The 27,646-nt window shown below is 46.0% G+C and overlaps 1 protein-coding gene across 1 annotated transcript; it reads left to right on the top strand.

Annotated features, from left to right (window-relative positions):
- Window positions 1–804: 804 nt before the first annotated feature.
- Window positions 805–22,362, top strand: LOC128270035 (uncharacterized). Its single transcript, XM_053007437.1, has 5 exons — window positions 805–917; window positions 20,726–20,907; window positions 21,049–21,271; window positions 21,623–22,012; window positions 22,089–22,362. The coding sequence occupies exons 1-5, from the start codon at window positions 805–807 to the stop codon at window positions 22,360–22,362; spliced, it is 1,182 nt and encodes a 393-aa protein (XP_052863397.1).
- Window positions 22,363–27,646: the final 5,284 nt, after the last annotated feature.

Consider the following 27,646-nt stretch of genomic DNA (forward strand, 5'->3'; position numbering starts at 1 on the left):
CGCAACTCGCACACGCAGCGACAGTTCTGGGGTTCTGGACACGCTGCCGAGATGATCGGCAAGGATAAGCGTCTTTGTGTGGCTTAGAAAAGTAAAACCAACAAAACGCTTTCGGAGTGATCGGGTTTCGTTCCATGGCACGAAACGCTCCCGTAGAATATGGTCGACTAGCGGACCGGCACGAAAGCTCGTAATAATTAAAGTCCCATTCAGTGACAGCGGAAATGCAAGAATAAACGGTTGAGGCGGCTAACGATCGTTTGTTGGGCTACCAGCATCCGGGTTCTCAGTGGCACAAAAAAGGGCCAACGACTTCCAAGGCCCGACTCCCTGGACCAGTGAAAACACAATTAAAGAGCGATTAGTGCAGCGGCGGATTGAATGAAAGGATGTGGCCGGTCCGGCTGATAGTGTGATGGTCGGCTTAATCCGAGTCAAGGCCAACCGGGCCAAAATGGAGGCGAAACGGAACGCGTCGAATCATCCTACCGCCATCATGGGTTTGGCCCGCGGATGATGTGGCGTAGAACTAGGCAAAGTTTTCGAAGCCTGCAGTGAGGTGAGTGAGCCGTATGAGTGTTTGTGAGCTTCCAGCATGGCTCACCGATAGTGTGGTGTCAGATTGCTGGTGGACAACGCGGCTAGTTACCGTCTGGCCTCAAACGTCAGCTGGCTGGTTCGCTGACTGGCCGGCATAGGGAAAGTTCTTCCCGTTTCCGGTTGCAAGACTCGGTAAAAATCGTGAATTCGTTGGGTGCGTGCGTGCGGCGGGATCCACCGGCGGGTGGCCCGGCAGACGACACCATGGACGATGCTCCACCGCGGAAGAGTTCGCTGAGCATTGACCGGGCCGCGTTTCTGCTGCTGCGCGTCAAGAAGGCCTTCAAGAAAAAGCGACAGCAGCGGAAAGACAAACTGTAAGTACCGTATACGTTTGCCGGTGGAACTTTAACCAACGGCCTTAAACTTGATGCTACATTGACCTTTTCGAACGAATGTTCGAATCATTAGGGGAATTTACTGATTTGATACAATCAATATTTGACTTTGTGAACTTCAAATATGTACTTTCCAATACGCACACTTTCTTTACTAAGTAGCAAATGAATCGTGAGTGTTTTAGGTAAAAATATTACTAGTAAGCTCATAAAAGAGACTAAAAATCTAAATTGTCTTTCAATTTGTTTGATTGATCTCTGCAACCTGCACCCTGCGAAGTTTGGATTATTAATACTTGAATAAAAACTGTTACAAAAGAGTTTGTAATTATTTTTATGGAAGAGCGTCCACCGTCAGTAGAGCTTCCTGTTGCTATAAACATTGCTAACTTTGTTATCCGCTCGCGCTAGCTTCTACCCAATCGGAGGTGTCCTTCCGAGAAATTCTTTTACATAGAATCCTTACGGGACGGACGGCAAAAGATTGGACCACGCTAAGGTACAGATTAAGAAGTTATGGATATTTTTGGCGACGCGTCCTAATTGGTACGACAGCCTCCAATGGTTGGAAGCGTCAAGGCTCGTTGTGCCTTGTACCTGTTTCGGTCTTTGTTGTGGAATTCTTCTTAGAAATCAGAAGAGTGGTTTCGAGAGAAAAAAACGAGAAGACCACTAAAGTGCACCCAAACAGAGGGCGTTGAAAGTGGTCGAGTTTCTAGATTTTACTTCACTTTTAACGGGTACTTCAGCTTTCTCTGGAGAGTTTTTCCGAAGTAAACGTTTCGTATAACTGCCACATTTCCCTACGAAACCCGGAAGGTCTAAAGTTGCTGTTAAGCAAATTGCGTTAGTTGTGCAGCGAAATTCTTACTAAATAACACGACAATCTGATAAATACGGCCCGGTCCGTTCTTCTAAGATTAAAAAACAGAAACACGACAAATTGATCATAATATTCAATTGCTGCCGTAAACCCAACAACCTATTATATTGTTGTTGCTCAAAAATGGCATAGTCGTTGCTTCTTAATGCCATGGTCGAAAGGTATGGTAACATGGAATTAACTAAACATTTTTGTAACAATTATGATGCAGAAAAGAACACTAGAAATATGATAAAATTCCAGGATGGATGCTAAACATTTGCATAATGCACATGGGCCAAGTGCTAGGCAGGTTTCGATTACCATTCTGCGCACCTTCACCACGTGCTTACTTGACACTCGGCAGTATTACGGCCTGACTTCAAGCTTCGATCCCGCCATAAGCTCGCATAATTTATTGCACTCTCTTATCCCACGCCACGGTGCACGGCATAACATCGGGTGTTCCCGTACGGAGGACGTTGTTCCAACCACCAGGGGGGCGGGCCAGACTTCGGCTCGGGTCATTTCAATCATATTTCCAGGCACGTCAACCGGTGATCTCCTGGCGGCGGTAGGTATAGAATTAACTTATCCTCCACGGCAAGTGGTCTCTTAGCGAAGGGGTATTGTTAGCACGAGGAACAGCGGATTACCGTTTCGTTCTGGCGCCTGGGAACGTTTAGGACGTGAACGCCGCACAATGGAAAACAAAACGGAAAATCGACCGGGAAAGCGCGGCAGGATAAAAATAATCCCAACCGCTTCCGTGCTATGGCCCGACATACGTGTCGGGTTTGTTTTGGGACCATTGGCTGCTCGGTTGTTGCTAAGGCATCGTGATAAATCGTTGCCATGGTTTGGCGAACGTGCACGGTGGTTTGTACGAGTTTGGGATGCAGCACGAGCAGCCCGGATAGGTGTCTGCCGAACGTGGCACCGCTCCGGAGGCGAAGGAGTTTGGGTCACGTACGGGTGAAAACGGTGGAATGATTTCCTTCTCTTGAAAGGCGAAAGACGGCAAGATGGGGTCCAGTTTGCGATGGGTCTCGAATACCAATCGCATGCAATTGTTCACAAACATTAACACTCGTTCACCAATCAAAAGAGATGTTCCGTGATTGAAGCTACTGAATGATTAAGATGCTTCGGGATTGCAGAAGAAAAGGTAAAGGATAACTTCTATGAAACAATTACTAATAACTCCATAACTGGCGAAAGAGTCTAAACTCTTTTCTACACTCTACAATTCTTAGATGAGGAATGCGGACTTGAAATATATTGGGGAAAAACTTGATTATATTCAACTATTCCGATATTTCTGAAAAAAAGTTTAACTTTTCTCATACTTTTACTGTCAAATTAACCTAAGTTATATCTACCATTTGTTTTTAAACCTATCATCGGTTTTCTGGTCGTTCGCTAATTTAAAATTGTAAGAGAACTCCTAACTATTTTAAAATTCATGTGTAAAGTCATCAAAGTTTATCAATTATCTTATCAATTTGTAACGAAAGTTAAATATGTTGAATATTACGCGGCATGTGAAAGGGTATTTAAAGAACACAAGCAGTTAGCAAAAAAATGACCTTATCCCTACACTCTGATATTTTTGGAAGGATGTTGCACGTGCGGTGTCCAAAGATAGCGCTGCGACTATATTTACATCGTAAATACCGTTGTCCAGTCTGTTGTAAACCTTTGTAGAACATGGGAACGCATGCAGTGTAATGGAATTAATTGGGATGTGAAGCATTAATTTGTGAAGCGCAGTGATAAACGAAATTTCCCAACCGACCACCCTATCGACGTAATAGTGTATTGAGGATCCGTTTTGGGGATTCATTAACCTCGCCAACCCTAAAAGACCAGCGATGGAGTTTTTGTTTCCAATAAAAGTGATATCGATACTTACCATCCGTGGAGGCGTTAGATGGCCGGAGCGCGTAAACCGTACGATGATACCATATTCAAACATTACACCTTAGCATACTTTACATACTAACGAGTCTTTGATTAATGTACATCATTTGTATCCGTTGCCTTCCCACACGAAGAACAATGAGGCTTCGAATAGCCTTGGCTTTGGCAGTGCGCGTGTGTGTGTGTCGGACCAGCTTTCAAGGACATTCCGGTTCAAGTTCTTTCGTCGCGGGTGAACCAAAATAAAACAACGCAAGTGAGGCGGAAGAGCGAGAGAGTACCGCACCAGAAAACATGAGCAGAAGGAAAAAAAACATTGTCAGTCACACAAATTACTGTCAGTCTTTTTGTGTATCCGTTGTTTTTCTATGTCCTTTCTGTGCCGTTGCTTTATGTCTCGGTCCCCTGGTGGCTCATATTTTAAGCGGCTGGATTATTTCGCCTGGGGACTTTTTTGTGTCGATCCATTCACTCGCGCCAGTGTCGTTATGGTGGCCCGTGCAAGTCGTGCGGGGCACGCGACGATGAATAATGTAGGCAAATGAGCGAGGCGCGCGACGAGAGCAAGATTTTTCACTCAATGTGTCGTAAATTTTCCCGGACGCGCCTTTGGCTTGCGCTCGGTTACGCTCCTTCCGTCGTTTAGAACTAGTTCGCGGGCTTTCGGTGTCCCTTTAACGCCAGGCTGCGCACGCCCAACGACAGGCAATTAGGTAGTTTGTGCTGCAGTGTGTGGAACGCAGTGTGGAGCAGCGCTAGCTTCCACGTGTGGTTCGATGTGATTGAAACGTTGGATCGAAGGCTGGGCAGAGCAGTCAATTACACGATAAACTATTTTATCAGTTGCTGTAATTAATTATATTTTGTCATACTTGCCTGCATCTGCCTGCACGAGGTTTTTACAATAATTAAGGATAAGCACCAGAAACGCAAAGCGAGAGTAATGAGTTTAATTTTGAGCATGGTATAAAAAGGAACACAATCTGAACGATAATTTGTGGTTTTGGACTGGCATTTAAAAACCGAGGATACGAAAATAAGTTAATTGAAGAGCAAAACCTTACTTTGAACCGTTCTCTTTTGTTGCGTCCGTTGACGTCAGTTATTTAACCAAATACTTTTTGTGTCTATTTTCTACCGAAAGCAACGTTTGTATACTCTTCCCTAAACAAGTTTGATCACGCAACTCGTTCTGTGCTTAAAATAGAGAAACACAAGTCAACAAACCAATCAGTGCCCTTTCTATTTCTGAACAAACATCGTCAATAAATCCAATGGAACAATTGGGTCCGAACATCGGCCGTTGAACTCCCGGTTTCACCTACGCAGAACGCGTGTGTCCAAACAAACATCTAATCACTTATTCCGTCGGGGAGCATAAAGACAAGTTACATGGAACTTTTACTACACACGAAGCCATCGTTATGGTCTCGCTGACCACTGACGGGAGGAAACTTAATATCAAAAGTACCATAAATCTTGGCGCAAACGACGTAATCTGTCGCGCAGGGCAACGAGCGTTCCAGTTCACTGCACCGAGCGTTGTTCTAAGGAAAGGAAAAGGAGCCAGGAATTCGGCACTATGAGGATACGCTGTGAGAATGAAATGGTGAAACGAGTTTCACAGCTCCAACTATTATCCAACAGTTGTGAAACAGAAAAGGATTTTGGATAAGGAATGTGTAAAAAGTGTGTCTTTTGTATAGAGAATTATAAGCCGACATTTTGCACTGCAGCTGAATCAGGACTCGGTGATTGTAAATTGCGTAATTCTTCTCACTTATCCGGTCGGTTTCATGCATAACTCCTTCCAGTGGGTGCTGTTAAAGCGGTACCGAGTGTTCAGTTCGCCATCAAGGTGATGTGTCGTGCTGCGAACTGACCTTTACCATTATCCTTGAATCGTCTGGAATGCCTACCGATAGCAGTCGAGCAATCATAGACTAATCATGGCGTCCTCACACACGAGCCGAATGGGGACGGAGCGCCAGGAACATTTATGTCGTACATGCATTTGCAATTTTCTCGTCCTCTCATCGTTTCTCCAGCCGCTTCGGTCGCCCCGTAAGGATGCACAGGATTCGAAGGCGATTCGCACTACTAGCCTTCGACAGCGCAAGGTCATTCATTGGAGACGTGCTCTTGCTGTGGACCGGTGATCCGATACCATTACTACCACGTACTGAAGCACTCGTTGCGTTAGGCCGTTAGCGCGTTGAGAAAGACGTCGCAGGCAGACGAAGTGAAATAATTACAAAGGCCACAACATTCACATGTCGTGCGTGCCGGTGACACTTACCCCTTTGTGGTGGTTAGTGTGATAATTGAACGCTGGCCTTTACTTAGCTCAACAGCAATCATCTTACTGACCACAGCTTGATGATTTACACAATTCGCATCGATCGCTCCGGGAGCTGCAGGAAGCGGGAGCGTGTCACGAGGCGCGGAGGTGATTATGAAAAATCACCTACTTCCGGTGGGAGCTCAAGTCGGGCGTCTCGAAATGGGTGTTTCTCGAACCGATTGATTGTTTTTTTTTTTGCCAGCCACAAATCGAATAGGTTTTAATGCCGTTTATTGGATTTGTCCAGTGAATGTTGCTCGGTCACCGTTATTCGTTTACAATGCTGACAGTCGGGGCACCGTTCGTTGGGCACGGATGGCAAATCGTTCGTTTGGCAACCGGTCGCCAACGTGTCGTATGGTAGATTTATTGACGTCTGGAGTACAACCCCTTGGAAACCTTGAGTTGGTCAGAGAATCTTTTTTTCCGGAAAGCCAACAAATAACTAACAATCAAAGGTCCACCGTTCGTCTGCTTTATTTTGGCGTATATGCTTGTAAAGAAAGAGAAAAAAATCAAGTAATGAAAAACAGTTCTTTCAACTTTCAGTTTTTGTAGGCGATAATTGTAATTTTCTTTTGAAGAATCCACAAGGTTCTTATTGTTTATCTTAAGTAATAATATTGGAAGTGACATAATATGTTGGCTTCTACATTGAAAAGAATTATGCGTTGTAGCGCATTTGAATGTGAATGTTGTATAAATAAAGCCATGAGCCTATTGATATGGTAGAAATGCTTGCGCCGTTTTAAAATTTACGCTACTCGTTTTTCCCCGAAGAGACTTCAAAGTCCTTGACGCTTGGATGAAAATGCCAGCCAAAGACGCACACCTTTTTAACGTTAACGATATGTGACAGCTCCCGGAACTGTGCTGTAAGGTTTGGATGCGACAACATTGTGCTTATTAACGATGAGCGCCCTATGCATGGTTAGCAAATTGAGGCCTTACGATTACATTACATTACATCGGTAGGCCAAACTTGTTCTTATTACAGATTTATCGTTTCACCTTTGGGTTCAATAAGGTGATGAACATGACCTTTTGCATATTTTCAAATTCGTTATGAATAAGTTTTGTAGTTCCAGGCGGTTCTTTGCGATCGACAGTGATGGCCAATGGAGCTTTCACTGCACTGATTTTGGACTCAATTTAATTTCACTTCATATTAATAAATAAACGTGTCACGCGATCAGCCTCTGAGAGAGAGAGAGTCAGGCTAATACTATTAAGGGTAAATAGGGAGTAAAAAAAAATTCACGCTCTCGCAAATACTTACGGGTCCATTGAACCGTCGGCCAAAGTAAAAGTAAAAATCATTTTGATGGGGCCCGCTCGTAGCTCACTATTAAATTAAGCCCGAGCTGATGAATTGCTGCAAAAATTAAGAAGGTTTCACAGTTTCCCAGTCACACCAAACCCTTTTCCCGTTTACTCATTAATTTCCAGAGAGCTCGTTATCTTTACGTGCCTTCGGCTCGGTTGATGCAACCATAGCTACCATAGCAACCAAGGATAAGAGACCGAAAACATTAAGTAAAATATTTAACAACGCCCGGACGGCAGGGCAGACGTACTTCAAACGATTCGTCACTGGTATTTTGCCCTTCAAGCGAGCCATCACCGTTAATGCTGATAAATATTTGATTCGAACGGGCTTTCGAGCGGAGAGAACTCGAGAAAATGCCAACGGAATTATGCATGGCGGAAAGTGCGAGAAAAGTAGCAGAAATAATATTCATCACTGTCGACATCAATCTCCGTGAGGTTCCAAACTAATTAACCGCTCGTGCTATGCCACATTGTGCCGTAATCCACTGCATCCACTTTCAGTGCATTGAGGACGTTGGTTGTCCTGTTTTGCATCCACTTGCCGACCAATGTTTGTCTTGTACTTTCGGCCAACAGGTTGGTCAATCTACGATGATGTGTTGATGAAAGGTAAATAATTAAAACGCCTCAATTAATCAGCATTGCCATACGATTAGTGCTGGGATACGAATTTATCTGGGATATGAATCATTTTGATCTGACATGATTGGCTAATGAGCTAGCAGTGTAATTGAGTTATTGTAAACTCCTTTCTACCATAGAATGGGCCAAGAGGTTCCATGTATTAAATAGTATATACTAAAAATATATACTTTGTAAGCTTATAAAATTTGGTTTTTGGAATTTTCGAAGGTTTTCATAGCTACTAGATAATCACTAGTACATTAGAAACATACATTTTCATTTGTTGACTTCCAATGCAATGTCCAAACTTAATCAATGCAATTTACGGAAGTTTTCCAAATGACAAAAACCTCGACTCAATATAAGTGCACCGATTTCCTGCTACCGTCGAGTGGATAACAAATACATGTGCATTTGCTTACCATTTGCACAGAAGAATAGGAACAATAAACGCACACAGCTAACGGATAGTTTTTGAATTGCTCAAGTTTCGTCCATTCCCGGCATTACAGATTGCCAGTGAAATGAGATGGAGGAAAACAGTGGTCCTGTTTCAGCGTGGAAGAAGCGTTCCGATAGTCAACCGTGCGTTTAATTTTGATGCCATCGGGCCGAAGAACATTCGAATGGGTTAGAAAAACGGCACCCACCCACCGTTGACTAGGGGAAAACAAATGAAACCGCTGGTCGGACGTTCGACCACTAGCGACCGATAATGGAGGCGCCTGGTATCTCTGGCGTGTAGGCGTGGAACTTCGTACATCAGCACTTTTGCCATTCCAATAAAACTTTACTCACTTGTTTATGCCTTCGTTTTTCCGACTCACAGTTGAAATAGTGACCCACACGAGAAAGCTTTCATGCATTCAGACGTAAAAAATAACACGGCACGCAGTGCGCCGGGAACGGGTTAGAAGTACTATACACCGATGGTTTACTTATCGCACAGTTCCACAGTTCGCCACCAGAAAGTGCACAGCCAATGCTCAGCACAATTTCCCGTGCAATCTCTACCGGTTGCTGAGTCACAGAGGTGGTTGGTTTTCCCCCAAAACCGGGGCTTTTTCGGTTCACCTAGTTGGAAATCGCTACTGCAGTGAAGCGAAGGTACTGAAGTTTTGATTGGTTTGTGAAAAACGATTATGGAAATGGATGGTTTGTGGAGTCCCAGTCATGGTTTGGCCCAGTTTCCGTACATGTTGCTGGCACCCCATGCCATGTGTGGGTGAGCTGTTGTAAAGAAAATTAAACTTCAAATGGCCTGGTTCTGGCATTTGGTTTATTGCGCGCAATCGGTAGTAAAACAACCGACGCAGCTTTGAATGAACTAATAGATATAAAAAAACAGCAGTAGTCCAGTTCTATGTAACATGGAGGTATATAAAATGATGAACTTTGAGAAAAAAATAAACAGATTTACTATTTGCAGGTAAACAGTGCACTTAGTTACGATTGTTACGTAGAACATTTCACATCAATACATTATAAAATTAATTAGCTTTCAGCGCTATGTGCCCTCCAAATAGCGGGGTAATACCTAATGGGGTGCCAATTTGACGTCGTTAGTTCTCGGAAACTTGCTCCTGTGTGTGCTTTGTGAGTGTAAATCAATAATAATCTCTTATCAGCTGTCTCAGTGTATCGATTTTCTCCGTCGCTAACAACTTTTGTTATTTTATTTTAAGGATCCATCGCACTGTATAAACTAACTTATTAACTTAAAACTCAATGATAACAGGAGTGAAAGATTACGAAAAACCTAAAATCAGAGAACTTCTCAATGTGATCCTTTATAAACCACTCAAATCAAACGTAATCTTTGTCGGTAAGCTCACATACAAGTACAAGTGTAAACAATAAGAACTGATGCATTCACAGATTATTTTGAATAGTCTCGGGCACATTTTAGGTAAAACGGTCTTCAGATTCTGCTCCGTGCGAGTACTTTTTGAAATGAAAAATGTTCTGACCAAGTAGCATTTACATGCTTCACGATGGATAGAGAAGGTAAGGTACGATGCAAAGGTACAGAGATGCTAACGTTTCTACTTCAAATATTTCTATGCTTTGATAATTGCCATCCAAGAATGCTATACATGGTATAATTTCTGTGCACTGCCTGTCATACACCGTTCTGTTCTGCAAGGAAGCGCCAATCAAGATGCAGGTTTTCTGCGAATTGTGCCACGAGGAAAGAAAATCTGGGGACGCAAACTTTTTTGTTTCGTCTTGTTGTCACGTTTGCTGCCGAAAATGCTCGAAGAGCACTAGCAGTTGCAGTTTTTGTGGCAAATCATGTCGTGTTGCGTTGATCAACCAATCCCTACCAGCGCCGGTGAAGGCGTATTTCGTGAATCACTCCGAGCAGATGACGAATGTTGCGAAAGTCTATCAGTTTCAGATAAGTAAACTGGATCATTTCATCGCTCACAACGTGCAAGCAATCGAGGAGCACGAGCACATGAAACACAAGATACAGAAGTTGAAAAACATGTACGAAGGCTATAAAACGGCCATCACGAACGAGAAACAGTTAATCGAAAAGCTAGAAAAGAAACGACACTCCTCTGATGGGACCGACAAACAATCGACCCCGCCGGAAGTGAAAGAAGGCAATGAAAACTTTTTTAAACTTTCAACACTAAAATTAAACTGAATAAGATAATGGGATACCATAAAAATAAAATTCATTTTATTTAGCATTCATTTATGGTACAACAGTTGAAGACGTTCTACAGTTGTGCCCAAGTTCCACACGTTGTACTCATACGAGTTGAAACATTCAATGGAGCATCAAAAGAGCTGTTCCAATGTTCCGTTATCGTTCTCGTTCCTTTCTGATATCAAATAAACAAGCTAAAGATTTATTCGAAATCAATGGATAGATCGTTACACGGATCGCTACGAATGTGCTCATAAAAAGGAAAACTACGTAGTTTTACATAACATCCATCACTGGTTAGTTTACGCCGGACTTACCGATGCTTCACAATGTTTGCTGTCATTCGTCGACCACTAGACAACACCCTCGAGTATCATTTTCCGTCGATAAACAACTCGTCTCGACACTCGAGAACTCGCCGCAGATAGGATCAGGGATTTTCTCAAGAAGACGAAAGTGGATCTGTACTGCATGTGTGCCATGTGTCTTTGCTGCTACTCTGCGCAGTGAAGGGTTGGCAGTTCGGAAGGTTTACCATTCGGCAATGGTGTACCCCAAACCATGGCTGGTAATAAGTACGGTCTACACGGACTCACTACCACATCCAGCTGTGAATTCGATACGTGCTTTGTTTGGCCATCGACAACAGCTTCTCCGGGTGTCAAGACGATGTTGATCCACACGTTCGCACTCCACACACTCGACACTCCACACTCAGTTGGGAACAGGAGAGTAGGTGTTCGAATGAATATAATAGGAGATAAGATCTGGTGGTCGCTCAAAAATGAGGAAATTTTATTAGCAAAAACAACCTCTTGCGAACTGCAGTAGACTGCAATTTTCAATAAACACTAAGGGTAAGAAAATACCAAGTCGTTGATCGGTTGAAGATAGTAAATTTTCTTGAGAAACTGCTGTTTAAGGTATGAAGCACACTATGACAACAATCGGAAACCGAACATTAAAACGATGTTATGATAAAAAACCTCTAGCATCTTAGTTATTCATAACATAAAACAGTTACGTGCTGTTGCATTGAAACATTTTCAATCTAAAAGGTATATATTTTTTAGTCTTCGAAGAACGGACCGGGCCTTATTGATTAAAAAGTACATCTTAGCGACTAAGAACGAAGAAAAAAACATTAAGGAATCAGATTAGTTAGCAAGCATATTCAGATACATCCTACAAACTACCCTAATAATCAATGCAAGAAACCGATACCCAGCTGATGAGAGATTATTATTGATTTACACTCACAAACCACACACAGGAAGAAGTTACTTAGAACTAACGACGTCAAATTGGCACTTCTACGTTCATCTCTACCAGCAAAAAGCGATTCAAACCGTACAGTACCCAAACGACAATGTAGGCCAAAACAAGTACCACAACCAATGGAATAGCTAGACAGAAGATGACAATCGCTGCAGCTTTCTTCGTGTTGGGTATTGCCTCACTGTTGGGCGAACACATAGCGCTTAATCGTGGAAGGTGCACTCGGCAGAGGTTCAGGATCGACTCTAGGGATTCCTTGAAGAGGGCCAGGACTTTGACAGATTGGGTCAGCAACAGTTCAAGTAGTTGCAACACTAGAAGCATCACATCGGCGATCATCTGGAACCTTGTTTTGCGCGGTCTATGCTTGCCCGACCCGTCCTTCTCGGATGCAGTATTCTTAGGCTTTTCTTCTGCGACTCTGGTGCCACGCTCACCATCGATAAGTTTTTCTTCCTGTTGTTCGGCGGTTTTCCGGTCACAATAGTTTTCCAATTTTGGTTGCAGCGAACAGTTTTGCCTGGGTTTCACGTTTGAATCGCAATCCTTTGGATTTGCGCGGTCCAGCAGTCCGTGCAGTTTGTCGACCGTAGCAGGTCGCATCATCGAGAACCGTTGGGGCCGCCGACGTGATCGGTAACTGGGCATTTCGGATGCGGCATCGTCGATATCACCGTCGGTTCCATTGCTATCCTCGGCGTCCGATGGCATAGGCTGAAACAAGTGCCGACCACGACCACGGGCTCGCATTGGGGTGTAAACGTACGTAGAAGTGTTGTCTATCCCGGTCCCGCCATCACCTGCGGCTCCGTTGTGACGATCTGAAGTGGTGCACAGCTTTTGCAGTTCTTCCAACAATTGTTCTCGGCGAATTTTCCGTTCTTGAGCCGAGGACATATTTGAGGATGTTTGTAGTGGACGGAAGATTTCAGACTAACCGGTTTTCATCGTTCACTGAGTAGCTTGATGCGAAGTCTCTGGCAACTTGATCGTTTTCGCTCAAAACTTTCCGCTACCTTGGTCGATGTTTACTGAGATTCTTACATTTTTAATGAAAACCATAACCATTTTAAAGGATAAATGAATATATTTATTAAATTCTGCTTTTTATGCTGCTTTTTTATCTTAGAAGAATGGACTGGGCCGCATTTATGATTCTCTTGCTGTTCTGAAACAAAATATTTAGCTTCTGACAGATAGTCTCTGGAAATTGTTAGGTTTCTAGACTCCAAACAATAACAGACAAAGCACAAACAAAACCTTTGCTCAACACCTAATAAAGCCATTCGCTATGTTGAACAACATCGGTTGCTGGTTGCCAACAAGTGGGACATTTAAGCAGCGGCAGCCTTCGGTCCATCCTAAATCTGCGAGCGTTGCCCAGACGTGGGCGAAACGAAATTGCAGCCAAAAGTTTCCACCGTCGTGGCATGGTGTGTCTCGTGCGGAGAGAGAGAGAGACAGAGAGAGAGAGAGAGAGTGCGAGAAGGAAAAATAAATAACCACCGTCCAATAACAGCGGCGCCTCTAAGTAAGAAAAACGAGAAGAGTTTCCGTTGCCACAATTACGTTGAAGTCATTTCGGACCACGTGGACCTTCAGTGGTGCGCTTTGGTGTGAGTTCGATTCCGCAGCAGCTCACCACCACCACCACCATACGTTCGGTGACTCAAACGGCGTTGCGGAAATTTATTAGCAGCAGTGCACAACAACAACAACGCACCAGCGTGGCCAAGGTTTTTCTGCGCTCACCCCGCCGGGGATGTGTTGTGCTGATCAAATTTCCGGTCCCCTGGTTTCTCCTCCGGGAGACACACACAAACGCACCGTTGCCTTCGGCGGATCGGCAGCTGGTAAGAAAATGGGAAGAAACGGAAGAGAAAATGAACCGAAAATATGTATAACGTCCCCTGGCGACGAGCACAAGTGGCTCATCATGCGCTCGGCACACCGTGGAGCCGTTGAGGTCGGAGCCTGGTGACCACGTCTCTTCTCAGCGGCACACACACACACAGCTACACGTTTGGCTGGGTAAACACTGGGTGTGTTTCAAGTTGCCACCCAACAGTTCGCGTGAGGCGTCATTCCTTGGTTTGGCCAGCTGGGCGCCCTCGTCTGGGTGAGTGTGGCCTCGAGTGAGCCGTCCCAGTTCCACCCACCACCCACCATCACTCACCATCACCAGCACGGAGAGGACGGGGCCTCGCAAGAAAGGGGCACACACTTCAAGCGCAACGTCAAAGTGACAGCGACCGTCGCGACTGTCGGCTGCATCGATGGCGTCGTACACGTGGCCTTAGGACCCGAGGCAGCGCACATGGGCGGATGGGCCCACAGCAATCGTCGGCCTCATCCGCCATCCTGCTGCGTGGCTGTAGAAGGAGCGACCTGCTGTTTCCCCGGGCCGTCGATGCAGCCAGCCAGCCGGTCCCGGTGGAGGCGCCTGGTGGCGACAAATTGTCGTCTTCATTACTACCCTTCGCTCCGTCGGGACTTCGGCTGTGTAACTGGAACAGACGCGTCACTCCAAACCCACTTTCACTCCTCGGACACCGTGGGGCGTTTCAATCAACCATCCACCCCGTTCCGTTCCACGGTTTCAAATCTATTGGTTTTTATTTGTCAAGTGACAAACCACAACGTGCGGCCAGATGGAACCGCCAAGCTCCAAGATGAATGCTCCCAGAAAGAAGCCCAGCGTTCAGTGATGTACTGGACCGAACTTGCCGTACACGGGCACTACCAGTCGCTCGTCGCCGACAACAAACTTTCCGGCCCCGACCGGCAACCAAACTCCAATTTAAAATGTAAATCATTTCTCGCAACCATCGGTCGAATGGCTGCGAACCTTGAGGAGTTCTTCGCCGTACCGCCGGCGTTCTGCTTATAATGCAATAAATTAGTGAGTAAATAACCCGTAACCACCGTTTGCTGGGCCCTGGTACCTCACGATACCAAGGCACACAGGCAAGATCAGGCTGCGGCCCGACGGTAGTGCCCTAGAAGGTAGAAACCCCCTCGCAGTGGTACCCAAAAATAACAATTTAGCATTCTCAAAGCTCCCGGTCGTTGTTTAGTGCCTGCGGTCCGTTCCTTGGGCCCTGTGAGCGATCGGAAGCACTTTTCCGGCGCTAAAAGTGAAATGATAGCTCTCTGCTCGATCGAACGAAGATAAACGCCAGATAGCGGCCGTTGGTTGAGGGCGACCGGAAATGAATGGCCCACACGCCAGTCAGCCGGACGCCCGGAAGACAGTAATCTTTCGCGTAGGTTGGCGATGATCTTTATTTTGGTTTTTAACTTATTACAGGTGCTTTCGAGTAATTTAAATAAATGTATCCACATTCCAAGCGATTGAATCGGTTGAATCTTCCAAAACGTTCCATCCTTTTTGGGTGTTGTTGGGAACAATTAAATATGGAGCATACAATGAAATGCCTCAAATATATGTGTGTTGTTTGATGAGTTGATAAAGTTAGATGTAACTACGTTCATTTGGACTTTGCGCAATAGATTAGAATTTTAAACTTTAAAACTTAAATTTAAACGTTCAGCCGCGTGATCAACAAACGTCAGGCCCACAGAAGTTGGGGCTAACGAACTCTGATGTAACGTTGGCACGCAAAATAATAACAAAACACGTATTTGCTTGGCGCGTAAAAAAATCACTTCAAAAATGGGTCCAATTTGGTATAATCCCGTGGCGCCAGTGCTGTCGGATACTTCCTCAATTCGGGCCGTGTTACCGGATGTCGCTGGAGCATACTGTCACTCGGGGCCCGCCAGAGTGCTGTGGTTTTCCTAGGCCAACCGGAGGCCATCGACTCCGTCGCATGGGCTCCGCATTTTTATGGCTCATTTCTTAACGTAAACTCAGTTCGCCGTAATTGACTACGTTCGCTTTTCGTCACGATCCTTGCCCCCTTTCCCGGGCCGAGACTGGCCGGCAGAGCCCCGGTCGCCTGCTTCCGGGCCGCCTGTTTGTGTTGGCGTGTGTGGTCTGATTGATGGAAGCATCTCTTCCGGTTAGCGAAACCGACTATCGATCTTCATGAGGCCAGGTTTTCGCTTTCCCTAGCCAAGCCAGTATGAATGGTGAATCCATTTATTTTCCGTCGCGAAACATACACGCGATCAGCGTGGGAAGCGGAAGCGGAAAACCGAAATGGTAATGAACTCTGAAAGCAGAAACCGCACCCTGCTGCCTGGCAGGTGGCGGGCAGGTTCTCGGCAAATGCAGCACACTGTTTCCGGTTGCATGAAATATTTACTCCTGTCATTAGGTCCCGGACGCGAGCACAAACTTGCCACTGCCAACTTCGAAACCACTCCCAGACGATGCCTAGTTCCTCCATCTAGTGGCAGAGCTGCCTAATTTTAGAACACATTGTTTCGGATCTTCGCCAGTGAGCGGCTGCCGTGGGCCAAAAATATTCCTACTTCCGGTACGCCCACTAAAGCACGGCCCAAGGGTCAGTTTCGTGCAGGTTGAGTGTCCGACCCACATACTGTGAGACATGGCTCACGTCCGTACATTTGGCGAATACCGTAAAGCCGGTAAATGGATTTCACTTGAGCCGTCGCGAAACAAAAAAATCCATTTCTACAATCCCGATTTGTCGGCTCAGCGGGTATTATTCGAATTCAGCATCGATTGAATTTGGGTACGAGACCGCCACCGGTAAGGAAAGTAAATCTCCATAATTGACGGTTATTGTACCTTTATTCGCTGTGTGCAGCAAATTCTACAGTCGTTTAAGCGAGGAAAACCGTTATGTAGTTGTGTTCGTGTTCAAAGGTTTTATATTCCCTTCTTTAAAAGGATATTTAAAAAAGGGAAATAAATGTTTTTTGAACCATGTCAAAACTACTTAAAAAAGGGAAATAAATGTTTTTTGATCCGTGTCAAAACTACGAAATGCCCATCAATTCAAACCCACTTACATTCGTTAGGATATTATTGCCAACAAAATGTTTTGGCAAAAACTGTAAAATCGGTTTCATATTTTCTGTCATAGCACGGCATTGGAGGCCAATTTAATTGGAAAATTGTGTTTTTCTTCTCTGTCACGTGACACAACCCATTAAAATGGCCATAATTCAAAACTGAAAAACCAATTAGGAGCACAAAATGCTTCACCCGGACCCATTGTTTCGGTCTCCGCTCTAGCGAAGAGCATATCAATCCGCGCCCAACTGTAGAGCACTGCAGGGTCACAAAAAACTTGCTTAACTTTCGTATTCAGAATAATTTAACTGCGAGAACCAGCAAGGTGGGTTGGTGGAATAAAAACAGCGCAGTACACCCGGGTCACAGCTGGTTAAAGTACTGAAAAGAATTTAGTATGATGAAGCTGTAGTGGCAAAAAAGGAAACTGTAGACGAATTTATAAGGATGCTCTAAAAATGCTTTAAATGCATCCCGAGCCAGACCGAGCTAAAAGTGCGCAGATCTGGGAACCCTGCACAATCTCGCGTTGCACCTTTAACTACCTCTCTAACGGTCTCAGGCAAAGGTCCGAAAGACAATCGAAGCCACGGACGAGAGTTGAGTTGGTAAAACTTCATTACTCCGACCGTAAGCAGTGCCGGTGGCGGTGGGCACACGAAGCATGGCTAGCCATTTTTCAACGATCCTGATCGTAATTGAAATTGTAAGATCCAGGCTTCCGATGGCGCTGGTGATAGCACCCGGAACTGTGTGTGTGTGTGTGTGTGTGTGTGTGTGTGTGTGCACTCTGTAAAGTTTTTCGCGTGCCGCGGGCTGATCTGAGAATTTCTATTTTCTGCATCGAACCGAGGGAAAGATGAAATGGAGGAATGATTTAAGTAGCGTCCTTAACTTGCCTTCGGGCGGTGTGGAAAAACTTCTTCTTGAGCCAGGCGCGCCTCGAACAATCGATAGTAGCAGCATTCCATCGTGTCAGTCCCAAAAGGAAATCGAAAAGCGAAGAAGGAACCGTTAGTGAATGCCGTGATGAATGTCTTAATTAAATGCGAAATAAAACGCGGAAGTTGTAGACCACCAAAACGCATGCTTTAGGCAAGATTCGGCGAAACGAAACGAATGCTCCAAATATCAATTTTATTCTCGTTCGAAATTGTTTGTCCTATTCAAACACGAACCTACCATTCCGGCAACTTGCTTTTGCATCAGTGTCAACATTTCCTTCGGGCCGCCGCTCCCGCTTGTGTTTGTTTACTTCTGACATCGTCCTTTTTGGGTGTTCACTCAAAACGATTCATGGGGAGTTCCTAGACAGAAATGGATTTGGTCCCTGTTTCAAATTCGAACACACACACATTCACACTGGGACAACATTCGGGCCTTCTTTAGGATATTGATAATTTATGTGGCCTTCGGCTATCGTGGAATATAGCGGTACGATAATCAAGCTTTTGCGTTAAGATACGGTCTCTTGTAAGAAGCCACCGATTCCGAATTCTTACGATTAACTAATAATCGAAATAATGCCAAAATCTTTCTGTTGACCAATAACTGTAAAGATTACGCTCAACGTAAAAACACCCGCCAGAATAGTAAATTGGCCTGGATCTTGTCTAAAACGAGTTTGTCGTTAGACAACTTAATTTAAGCACATGCCAAGTTTGAATGAGAGGCAATGCCAAACTGCAAATACTCTCTGTGCTCGTCACCGGACCAACATCGCGAGGAATAGTTTTGCCAACCCCAAAGCATCCAAATGAAGGACTTCAGAATACCCTGCGGCGTTCTGGTCAATGAATCACGGATGAATGAATATCTCGTAACCCCGTAACGGCCTGCTAGCATGCAATTCCGTTGACCTCTACCGGTGTCCCGATCACTCATATCCGGCTATTTAGCACCAGAGAATGGCCGACGTCATTGCCGACTGAGCAAAACTATTTCACTCTCGAACGGAATCGGAGACACGAGTTCTCTAGCCTACGCCTGTAGTCCAACACTTGTCGATGGAAATGTTGTAACGGTCAGGTACAGGGGAAATGTTTCTGTTGTTTATATCTCAATTAACTGACTAATGAAGATTCTTGTCCGTCGTCGGGCCAACGCCATCGACCAGAAGGCAGTTCGGTTCGGTTCACAAACTCCCTCTGGACCTGAACCCGGTAGGCCACCCACCACCGGCAATGACCGTAAGGTATCCCGAATGGAGATAGCGAAACCAACTGAACTTCACCCCCGAGACAACTCCGAATAATCCGGAGTCCCATGTGTGAGGGTGTGCGGAAGTTATCACACAAAAGGGCCGCCGTAGGTCTTCTTGGCATGCTTGAGAAATGTCTCATTCCTCGGATCGTGTATCCGGAAGACGCACCGGAAGAAGCGATGACGGTTTTCATACCTTTCCCTGACACTGACGTCTGCCTAAGCCCACACACCCATGCAGTGGCTTGAAATTTTGAGAATTTGAATGCTTCTACACCTGTCGCACCAGACCTGCCAGGGATTCCAAGGAAGGATTCAATTTTTGTTAGCTAGAATGTCCGTATGTCTGCAGCGATGGGTGACCTTTCCTAGAGGACAAAATCAATATCTCCTGTTGTTGCCAGGGAGACTATGCTGTCACTAGTAAGCTAATTTGTTGACAGGAACGCAAGCCTTTTGATCTAGGGGTCTGGGAATCAACGACAGTGCTAATAAATGACAAAATCAATTAACTCGCTTCTTCCGAGGTTGGCACACCAAAAAGGATGCTTCGAGGTATTTCGGGATTCAAATTTCGGAAACAATTTTCACACATTTCGTTCCCATTCGGACAGTGACCGTTTCGTGTGATACGGGTTGAGTCCATAAATGTGTTAAGGTTAACGGTTCATGAAAAGTGGGACAATTCAATCACCTTGAAATTGTGTCGCGAGAAAATCGACCCTCGAACCACTAATTCGATGATCTACAAAATCGATTTATCGTCAGCTCATCCTTGATCTTTCTCGGAGTAGATGGCGAATCGATGGAGCTATCTTTGGCGCAGAATCCGGAAAAATACGGTAAGGATACGCTGGGATGTTCAGAACGAAGCCTTTCTGCGAACCTTCACCCGCGATGGTCCATAATTTATCAGTTCATTGAAAGGGTGAGCTGCCCGATTGAGCAGAGCAATGCCAAAGCGGCTCGCACACATAACTTTGACAGCGAGAGTGCCCACGTGACGTGAGTCGATGTGGCAATGTTTTGTTAGGTTCGTGATCTTCGGTAGTCGCTGGGAAGTTGTAATCGATAAAGTTTCAATTTGTTGCCAATGGTGTATAATCTGTGCGATTAATTGACCCACGTTTGGGTATTCGCCGTTCGAACTAGGGCGCTCCTGTCGGATCGCGATGGTCACCACCGCCGTGACCACGTAAGACCGTCAAGTGGCCAGGGGTTGATGAAATTAATTAGCGTTAATCACTGCCGCGCTAGTGCCGTAGCGACGCGTTGTCCGAGTTATGGACAAGAGTCAGCACACCCTAAGCCATGGGCTTAGAGAGTGTGCTTCGGTCCTGGACCTGAACGACCCAGTGTTGGTTTGAAGTTGCTCAATTGGGACCTAATGGAATGAATTCCGGCAGATACATCCCACTTATCAACGGTCGACATGATTGCCGGGCCGTTAATCGCTAATGAGGAACAAACTTTTGCCAGCGTTGGCGGCGTGCGGTAGCATAAGTGGGCCTAGCAATGATTTGAAACAAACAAACATCTTAGCCGAAATGTAGGTTAATGGTCGGACCGCACTTTCGCTAACACCGCATTGGCTTCTTCTTCAACCCCTCAGGACCCTACAAAATGTCGGCGAACCCGTCGGTGGAGCTCGGCCCTCGGTTTGCGGCAGCCGCGCCTTGGAGAAGCGGGCACGGCTCTCGCGTTCCCTCACCCTGCCCCTGTTCAACTTCCCCGGCGCCGGAGCATTCAGCAAGCCGCAACCACCGGAAAACACTCCCTTCAAGGCATCCTCCAGTGAGTACTTTTCCGACACTGGAGCGGAATGAAATATTCACACAGCCCGCCAGCAACTAATTTCCGAACGACTAGCGTGGATGATTGGCGTATAGGCGCTAAAGTCGTTCCCTTCCTTCTGTTTCCGTCGGTCTTCTGCAGATAACTTCCTGTATGAGTCGAAGCTCGCCACTAGCACCACCCCGATCAGTAGCAGCCCGAAAATCCTCCTAACGGCTGACGACAACACGTTCGACTACCGTAGGAAGTCGTCCGGCGGGAGCAGCATCTTCGCCGCCGGAAGCTCCGTCCTCGGACCGTCGGAACCGCACATCTACGAGTTCGATGAGAAACGGTCCAGCGGCGATGGTTCGGTTGTTATCAGGTGAGACTTTTTTCTTCTCTCTTTTTGTTTCCCCGCGCCGAGTAAATAATGGCCGCGCCTTGGTAGAGCAAGAAGTTCTGCAGTGGGACTAATGCAATATGCCGGTGTTTTATCGAGCATCTCTCGAGCCGGTAGACCATCCATGGGGATGACAGCGTGCCCAGTGTGTTTAGTTTTAGTATGGTTGTACTTTTGCTGAATGTCACAAAGTCACCGCCGAGTGACACCACGGCATCCTTCCGGGCCGGGAACCATCGAAATGTCGTTAATTCAATTTGATTTAGTTGGATCCGTAATGTAAACATCTACTTCTGTTTGCTTCTGCTCTCATTTTCGATCCTTCTCTGCTAGTATCACCTCGCCCGGGACGTATCCACCGATACCGACGTCGAAATCCTTTGGCCTTTCGTCGTTAAATTTTGTCAATTTCAATAATGTAGCCAACAGTGGAACACCGTCCACGGTCGGTGGAGGCTTCTTCGGCAGTACCGCAGGGCAAAGTTGTAACCTAGCGGGCAGTGCGGGATTAGCCGGAAGCAGTGGATACGGCAGTGCCGGAGCCGGTCCGAAGCGCGGAAGTGACGTGAGCGTTACCGGTGGGTCGGCGCAACTGATAAGCAACAGCACAAACAGTGCCATCTACCGGCTGGCCCGCATTATCAACCAGACAACGAAAACCAATAGCAACAGCCTGCAGCACACGGTCAACGATGACAGTGCTCGCCGGCTGTCCTGGGAAAGGTAAGTCAAACACATCCGATCGGCGCCACTCCAGCCCTCAGTGACGGCATGGACCTCTCACCTCTCATCGACACAGACGTGATAAAACCAACAAACCGATACCGCGCTCGTCCAGCATCGACTCGATGGTCGATGCGGTATGGAGCGAATTCCCACCGAGCACCCCGGGAAGCGCCCGGAACTCCGTCTCCACCCAGCCCCCGTCGAATCTCAACATCTTCCTCGGGACGACGCGCCGCGAGAGCATGCTCAGCCCTTCGTCCAACAGGCGGACGAAGCAACAACGGGGCATATTTGGTGAGTACAACTTTTCGGCGCGTGAATCCTGCTGGGGTGACTCCCGGATGTAAATCCGGCGTCCGGTACGGAACCCATAACAATCCGTTCTAACCCTCGGATGGCTCGGTTGCCTCTGGGGCAAGTGCATTGAATACTTCGATTATCAACGACAACACCCGATAACGAGCCATCGGCCATTAGCAGGCCAGGCAGCATCGATCGGGCCGTATACGGGCATGAACCAAGCGATGGATAAATCTGGTGCAGTTTCACAGTCCGATTTGTTGAAGGGCGCATTAGGTTTGCGTTTGCCCATGAGCGCATGATGCGGTTACCACCCAGCACCGTAATGCCACGGTCCGAATTGTCATCGGGTGGCCGTTGAGGTTAGTGTTGCTGATTCTACCACTCGGCATTGATTGGCGGTTTACGTGCCTGGTCATGGTTGTGGTCATCGTTCATTTTCCAACTAAGGCACCGAGAAAAAAAGAACGCCAATAATTACGCCCGGCTACACGCTGGGACAGACCGGTGACCGGAGGTTGTCTTGTTTTTCCATTTTCGTCCGCAAAAAGCGGCACGTATAGTGTTTCGTATTTAATTTGTTCGATCTGGGATGAAAATGTTGCTAATTGGCCTCCTGCACTAATGCGCGGCGAGGGCCTAACGAACGGTATTCTCTCCGCAATGAAAATGCAACTGGACACGTGCAGCAGAAATTGGACGCTTCGGTCAAGTGCTTTTTATTTGCATACCGAACCGCATCGAGATGTGCCGTGTTGCGACGCACAATTGAGTTTGAATTGGGCTACTCGTTAGACTGGTTGAAAGTTCTCGTTGTCGATGAGCGACCGAGGGTTGTTGAAAAATTATTCGCTTCATTAAGAGTGCTGATGTTGTTTGTGAAGCGAACGAGGTGGTTTCGAAAGAGCTTTATTTAATTATGTTTGGAAACAGTTTCGAGAAGTTGTGGATTCAAATGAAAATGGAAGCTCCGTGTAAAAAGTGAGAACGATTTAAGAGAAGCGGTTTCTTCTCGGTTGTTATGGGTTCCTAACAATAAGTGTTAACAACTCTACAAGTTCTTGCAAAGAAGATCTTAGAATAAGGCTTTTGGGTCCCTTAAAGGTACAACGTAAATAATCAAACTTGTCCGATCTTGCAAACATCCAAAGAAAAGGTCACCACAAGTCGTTCGAACGAACTTAAGAGTTTACCTCAAAATACATAATACCTCATAACATACAAAATACCGTATGTTTCCAAAATCCAGCTTCATATTTCAAAGTATTTGGAGCTTATTTTTAATTATCTAAAATGCAGCTTTAAGACCCTTCCATTTGACTACGCCACTGAATGAATGAATTTGTCCGTAGGAATGAATTTGCCCATAGGAATGAATTTGTTCGTAACGTATGCGTATGTATTGGTTTGGCGCGTTGGTGTGAGTGATCTCTGGAAACCACGCCGATGACGATGATGACGGTTTCGCTGCTGATGACGGCAATCTGCGCGTACCGCAAGATCCAAGCAGAGACGCCAAAACCAAAACCAGTGATGGTCGCGATCGCGTTTTGAGCGCTTGTTTTTCGTGCGGCTGCGCTTTCGTGAAGCCAAGACTTCGGTGTGTTGACAATCGTGTTTTGATTGACCAGATGGTGTTTCCTAAAGCTGTCCTTGCAAATCGTTTGTATCATGTGTGGTAGCTTTCTGGTCCTTTCATAACATAATCAAACAGACATAATCAAAATAGATTGTACAAAGCTTGCCCCAAAAGCTCCCCGCCTTGTTGGCTGATCGTGCATGATTTGTGTGGTGTGTATCGTGGAGATCAAAATCTCTCAAATGATAATAACAACAACAACGGAGAGTATATGAAAGTGCAAAATTGAATCATTTTGGCCGCCAGCTCGAGTGAAGAAGAAGCAGGCCCATCGAAGTTCGACTCATAAATCTTCGAAGTGAAAGTTGCGCAGAACCGAATCGAACATTCGGTCTCGCTGTGAGATGCCTCTCGTAAGTTGTAAACGTATGGTGATGTGTAAGCGCTAAAACGCGCGCCTGTTTGTGTGTTGGTGGTGCGCATCCACCACAAGGATCGTCGCAAAAAAACGCGAAGATCACGCAGATCGGGAGCACGCCAAGAACCGGCGGCCCTCGAAGTAAAAAGTCCCCAAATCCAGTTGAAAGCTCCAGATCGATCCCGTGTGCCGCGTACTCTCATACACACGCAATCGTGCTGCAAATTCCCCGCACATTTTGAATTGTTTATCGTTTTACGTTGGAAGGGTTTTCCTTTTTTGGCGCACCACCGACATTCGACGTACTTCTCGCAGCTTTCGAGATTTATGTTCGGCTGCAACAAGAAAAGAATAGAAATATTGCCGATTTCGTCATGACCTGTTGGAATCGTCTTTGTGCTCGGTTTGCAAGTGTTTTCGCGGTGTAAAGCAAAGTGTATCCGCGAATCGGCAGAATCCGTGCGTCCCAGGAGTGTGCAATCGATCAATCGATCGATCACCGGGTTCACTCCGTTGGCAGCCTCTCGGCAGCATTGGCGAGCATGGAAGGCAATCATCATGTGGAAATATGCTCTGCTGAGTGGTTTGGAATGATCTTTTGCTAGCCCCACAGGGAGTGTTTGGTGTGGTTGTGTGTGACTCGACGCTATCAAACCATAGCAGAGAAGTGGTGGAAAACGTAACTGGATTTCTCACACGCCGTTTCGCCACCAGCAACTGCCAAAGATTGCAAACGATGCGCGGAACCATCTATCTGCAGGTATATTTGCTAATTAATTCTTAGTGGGTCGGCCCACTTTACCGTAACTAGTAGTTTCGATTGAAAATGTAACGGTCTGAGCTGATTCTAGGTTATTTTTAAGCGTGCGTCGCACTGTGTTTACATACAATTACATACAATTTACTAAATTACGAAAATTGGTTAGTAAAATGCTCTCCAAAATTAAGCTGTGGAATAATCATTTCTGGCTCATTATAAATCCAGATAGTGATCAATCTTATGAAAACTTTGAAAGATTTAATAAAATTGCTAAACTAATGCTTTTATTAGCATTTGAAAAGTGCTTAAATAGTCGTATAATAGAATGCTAATAGAATTTTCTGTCCCAAGTTCGAGCAAAGATTTATGTGCTTCGTTCCGAAATACAAAACTTGCGGTAGAATAAAAATGAAAGCCAACCGCAATCGTTAAAATTGCTTGATTGCTTGAGTGGCATTACAAATTCAAATCAAAGCGCTTTCCTCTTAAAAATAAGAGAAAGCAAGAATAAGATTGTAAACCCACGCTCTGGCCGCTCAATTTTTGTCACGAGCTTCGGATTTCGTAAATGAATCATTCACCGGTTACAGTCGACTTAGCGGGAAGGATAAAGAGAGGATCCGCCGCGCTAACCAAGGGCACGGCTGGTGCAAATCGATGACCCGGTGCGTGAACATGGGGCCCCAGAGTTGCCAAATCACAGAAAACCCTAACGCTCGCTCCGTGATACTTTTTCGTCCTTTTTTTCGCCAGAAATGGCTAACGAAGCAGATAATCAACCGATGCAGATAATGCCCCGTTTGGCGCTGTAATCCCTGGGTGAAACTAATGATAATAATATCTGTCAGGCTGTCGTCATCGCCGTCTCTAGCGTCGTTGTAATCCGCACAACGAGGGCGAACCGGTTGTCCTTGGGACCTGATCCGCGTTGGTCCTACTAGGTACAGAATTTCGCGCCCAACAAGCCGCCTACGCGTCGATTCGACACGGCAGGAGCAACAACAAAAAAACAGAAAGAAAGCTGTGCCGATGATGGCCGTGATTATTGTTATCATTATTGTTGTGATGATAATAACGGATTAGCCAGCATGCGAGCGGTAGGCAACAGCTGTAATACCGTGGAAAGGGTTCACGGGAAAAGGGCTACAGATGACACACCTGAATCCGGTTGCCGATCGATGATGATGTAAGGAAATTGAGAAGGATCGCTTGAGAAGAAAATGCTGGCCACAGGTAGGGAAAGGACACTCTATTCCATTCGGATCAATTCGCGTGACCCTTTGTCCTAACGGAAGGTGGATTGGTACGATAAGTTCATGACAGACATCATTTATGGTGCTCCGATCCTTCAAATCGGTACGATCGATCCGTGATTGTTACATGCGGCCTAAGGTGCGGCTTTAACCCATTGCCATCCCGAAACCTTTTAACAGCTTTTTAGCAGCTTATTACGCGCTTTTGGGCCATTTTTCGCACCCTTTCTAATCACTTCCTCCAGGCATCCTGTTTCAGCGTTTGGGCAACGGAATGCAAGAAAACAAACGCTTCCCCGGAAAAGAAGACACATCATAGTGAAGAATCCCTTCCGGTTGATCATTTGGGTGCGATCGCAGTCGCACGGTTTCCCGGTGGCCCATTACAATACCGCCGAAACCCTTTTTTTTTAAACGGGCTCGGTTCAGGCCGTTTTGTTCGTGCCACTTCCGGTGTCGGTTGACGGTCTATCATCATACCTACGCTCGGCGTTGTCGTAAAATGCTTACCGCGAGACCTGCCCTGCCTTGGGAGTCGCTCTCAGTTTCGAAGTTCCCGTCGGATAACATCACGAAACCCTCCGCATAACGGCGTCACGGGCTCGGCACGCACCGTGTACGATGATGGCCACGGTTTCACGTGATTATTTTGCCATTTTTGCATACCACTTGATGGCCGCTAGACACCGCGAATACGGGACCGACGGGGAGCACACGACAATGCTAATCGGGTATCGGGTAGCGTGAAACAGTGCGATTGAATGCAATGGAATAGGAAGGTGAAGCCGTTGACGAAGCAAAACCCCTCTCCAAGGTGCGGCAAAGAAAACCGCTTGCGTCGGAAACGCAAATCAGTATGGTGGCGCAGGAAGTATGTTTTTAAAACGGCCAACCGCCGTAGACGGAACAGTGTGCCTGGCGCACACGTGGCTATGGTCATAAAAAGTTGTAGCTGAATTTTATTTCGCAAACACCCGGTCGCCGGTTGAACGTGTTCGCCTTTTGGTAGTTGATTGCAACATACTCCGTATTTGAACTGACGATTTAAATAAAATGCGGGTTTGTTATTGAAGCGTTAATATGACAGAAGTTCTACAAAACGTGCTGAATAGTGAAAGCAAGAGTAGTTCCCTGAATAGAAGCACATAGAAAAAGGCTTGCTGGTAGTTGGCAACTACCGTTGAGCGAGACATTACGCCGCGGTTTGTCTTCGGTAGGAACTTTATCCACAACCTACGGTTACATTTCTCACCTTCAGGGCCAGCATCATTTGTATGCATCTTTTCGCCCACCCTGCTTAGGTTGTTGGCGGGTACTAGTG

Source organism: Anopheles cruzii, chromosome 3 (genome assembly GCF_943734635.1).
Source record: "Anopheles cruzii chromosome 3, idAnoCruzAS_RS32_06, whole genome shotgun sequence".
Lineage (NCBI taxonomy): Eukaryota > Metazoa > Arthropoda > Insecta > Diptera > Culicidae > Anopheles > Anopheles cruzii.

What these genes read in the sequence shown, in the direction of transcription:
- LOC128270035 (XM_053007437.1), top strand. Translation starts at nt 805, where the DNA reads ATGGACGATGCTCCACCGCGGAAGAGTTCGCTGAGCATTGACCGGGCC. An exon ending in TCCCTTCAAGGCATCCTCCA is followed by an intron (nt 20,908 to 21,048) that starts GTGAGTACTTTT and finishes GGTCTTCTGCAG; the next exon opens with ATAACTTCCTGTATGAGTCG. An exon ending in GATGGTTCGGTTGTTATCAG is followed by an intron (nt 21,272 to 21,622) that starts GTGAGACTTTTT and finishes CTTCTCTGCTAG; the next exon opens with TATCACCTCGCCCGGGACGT.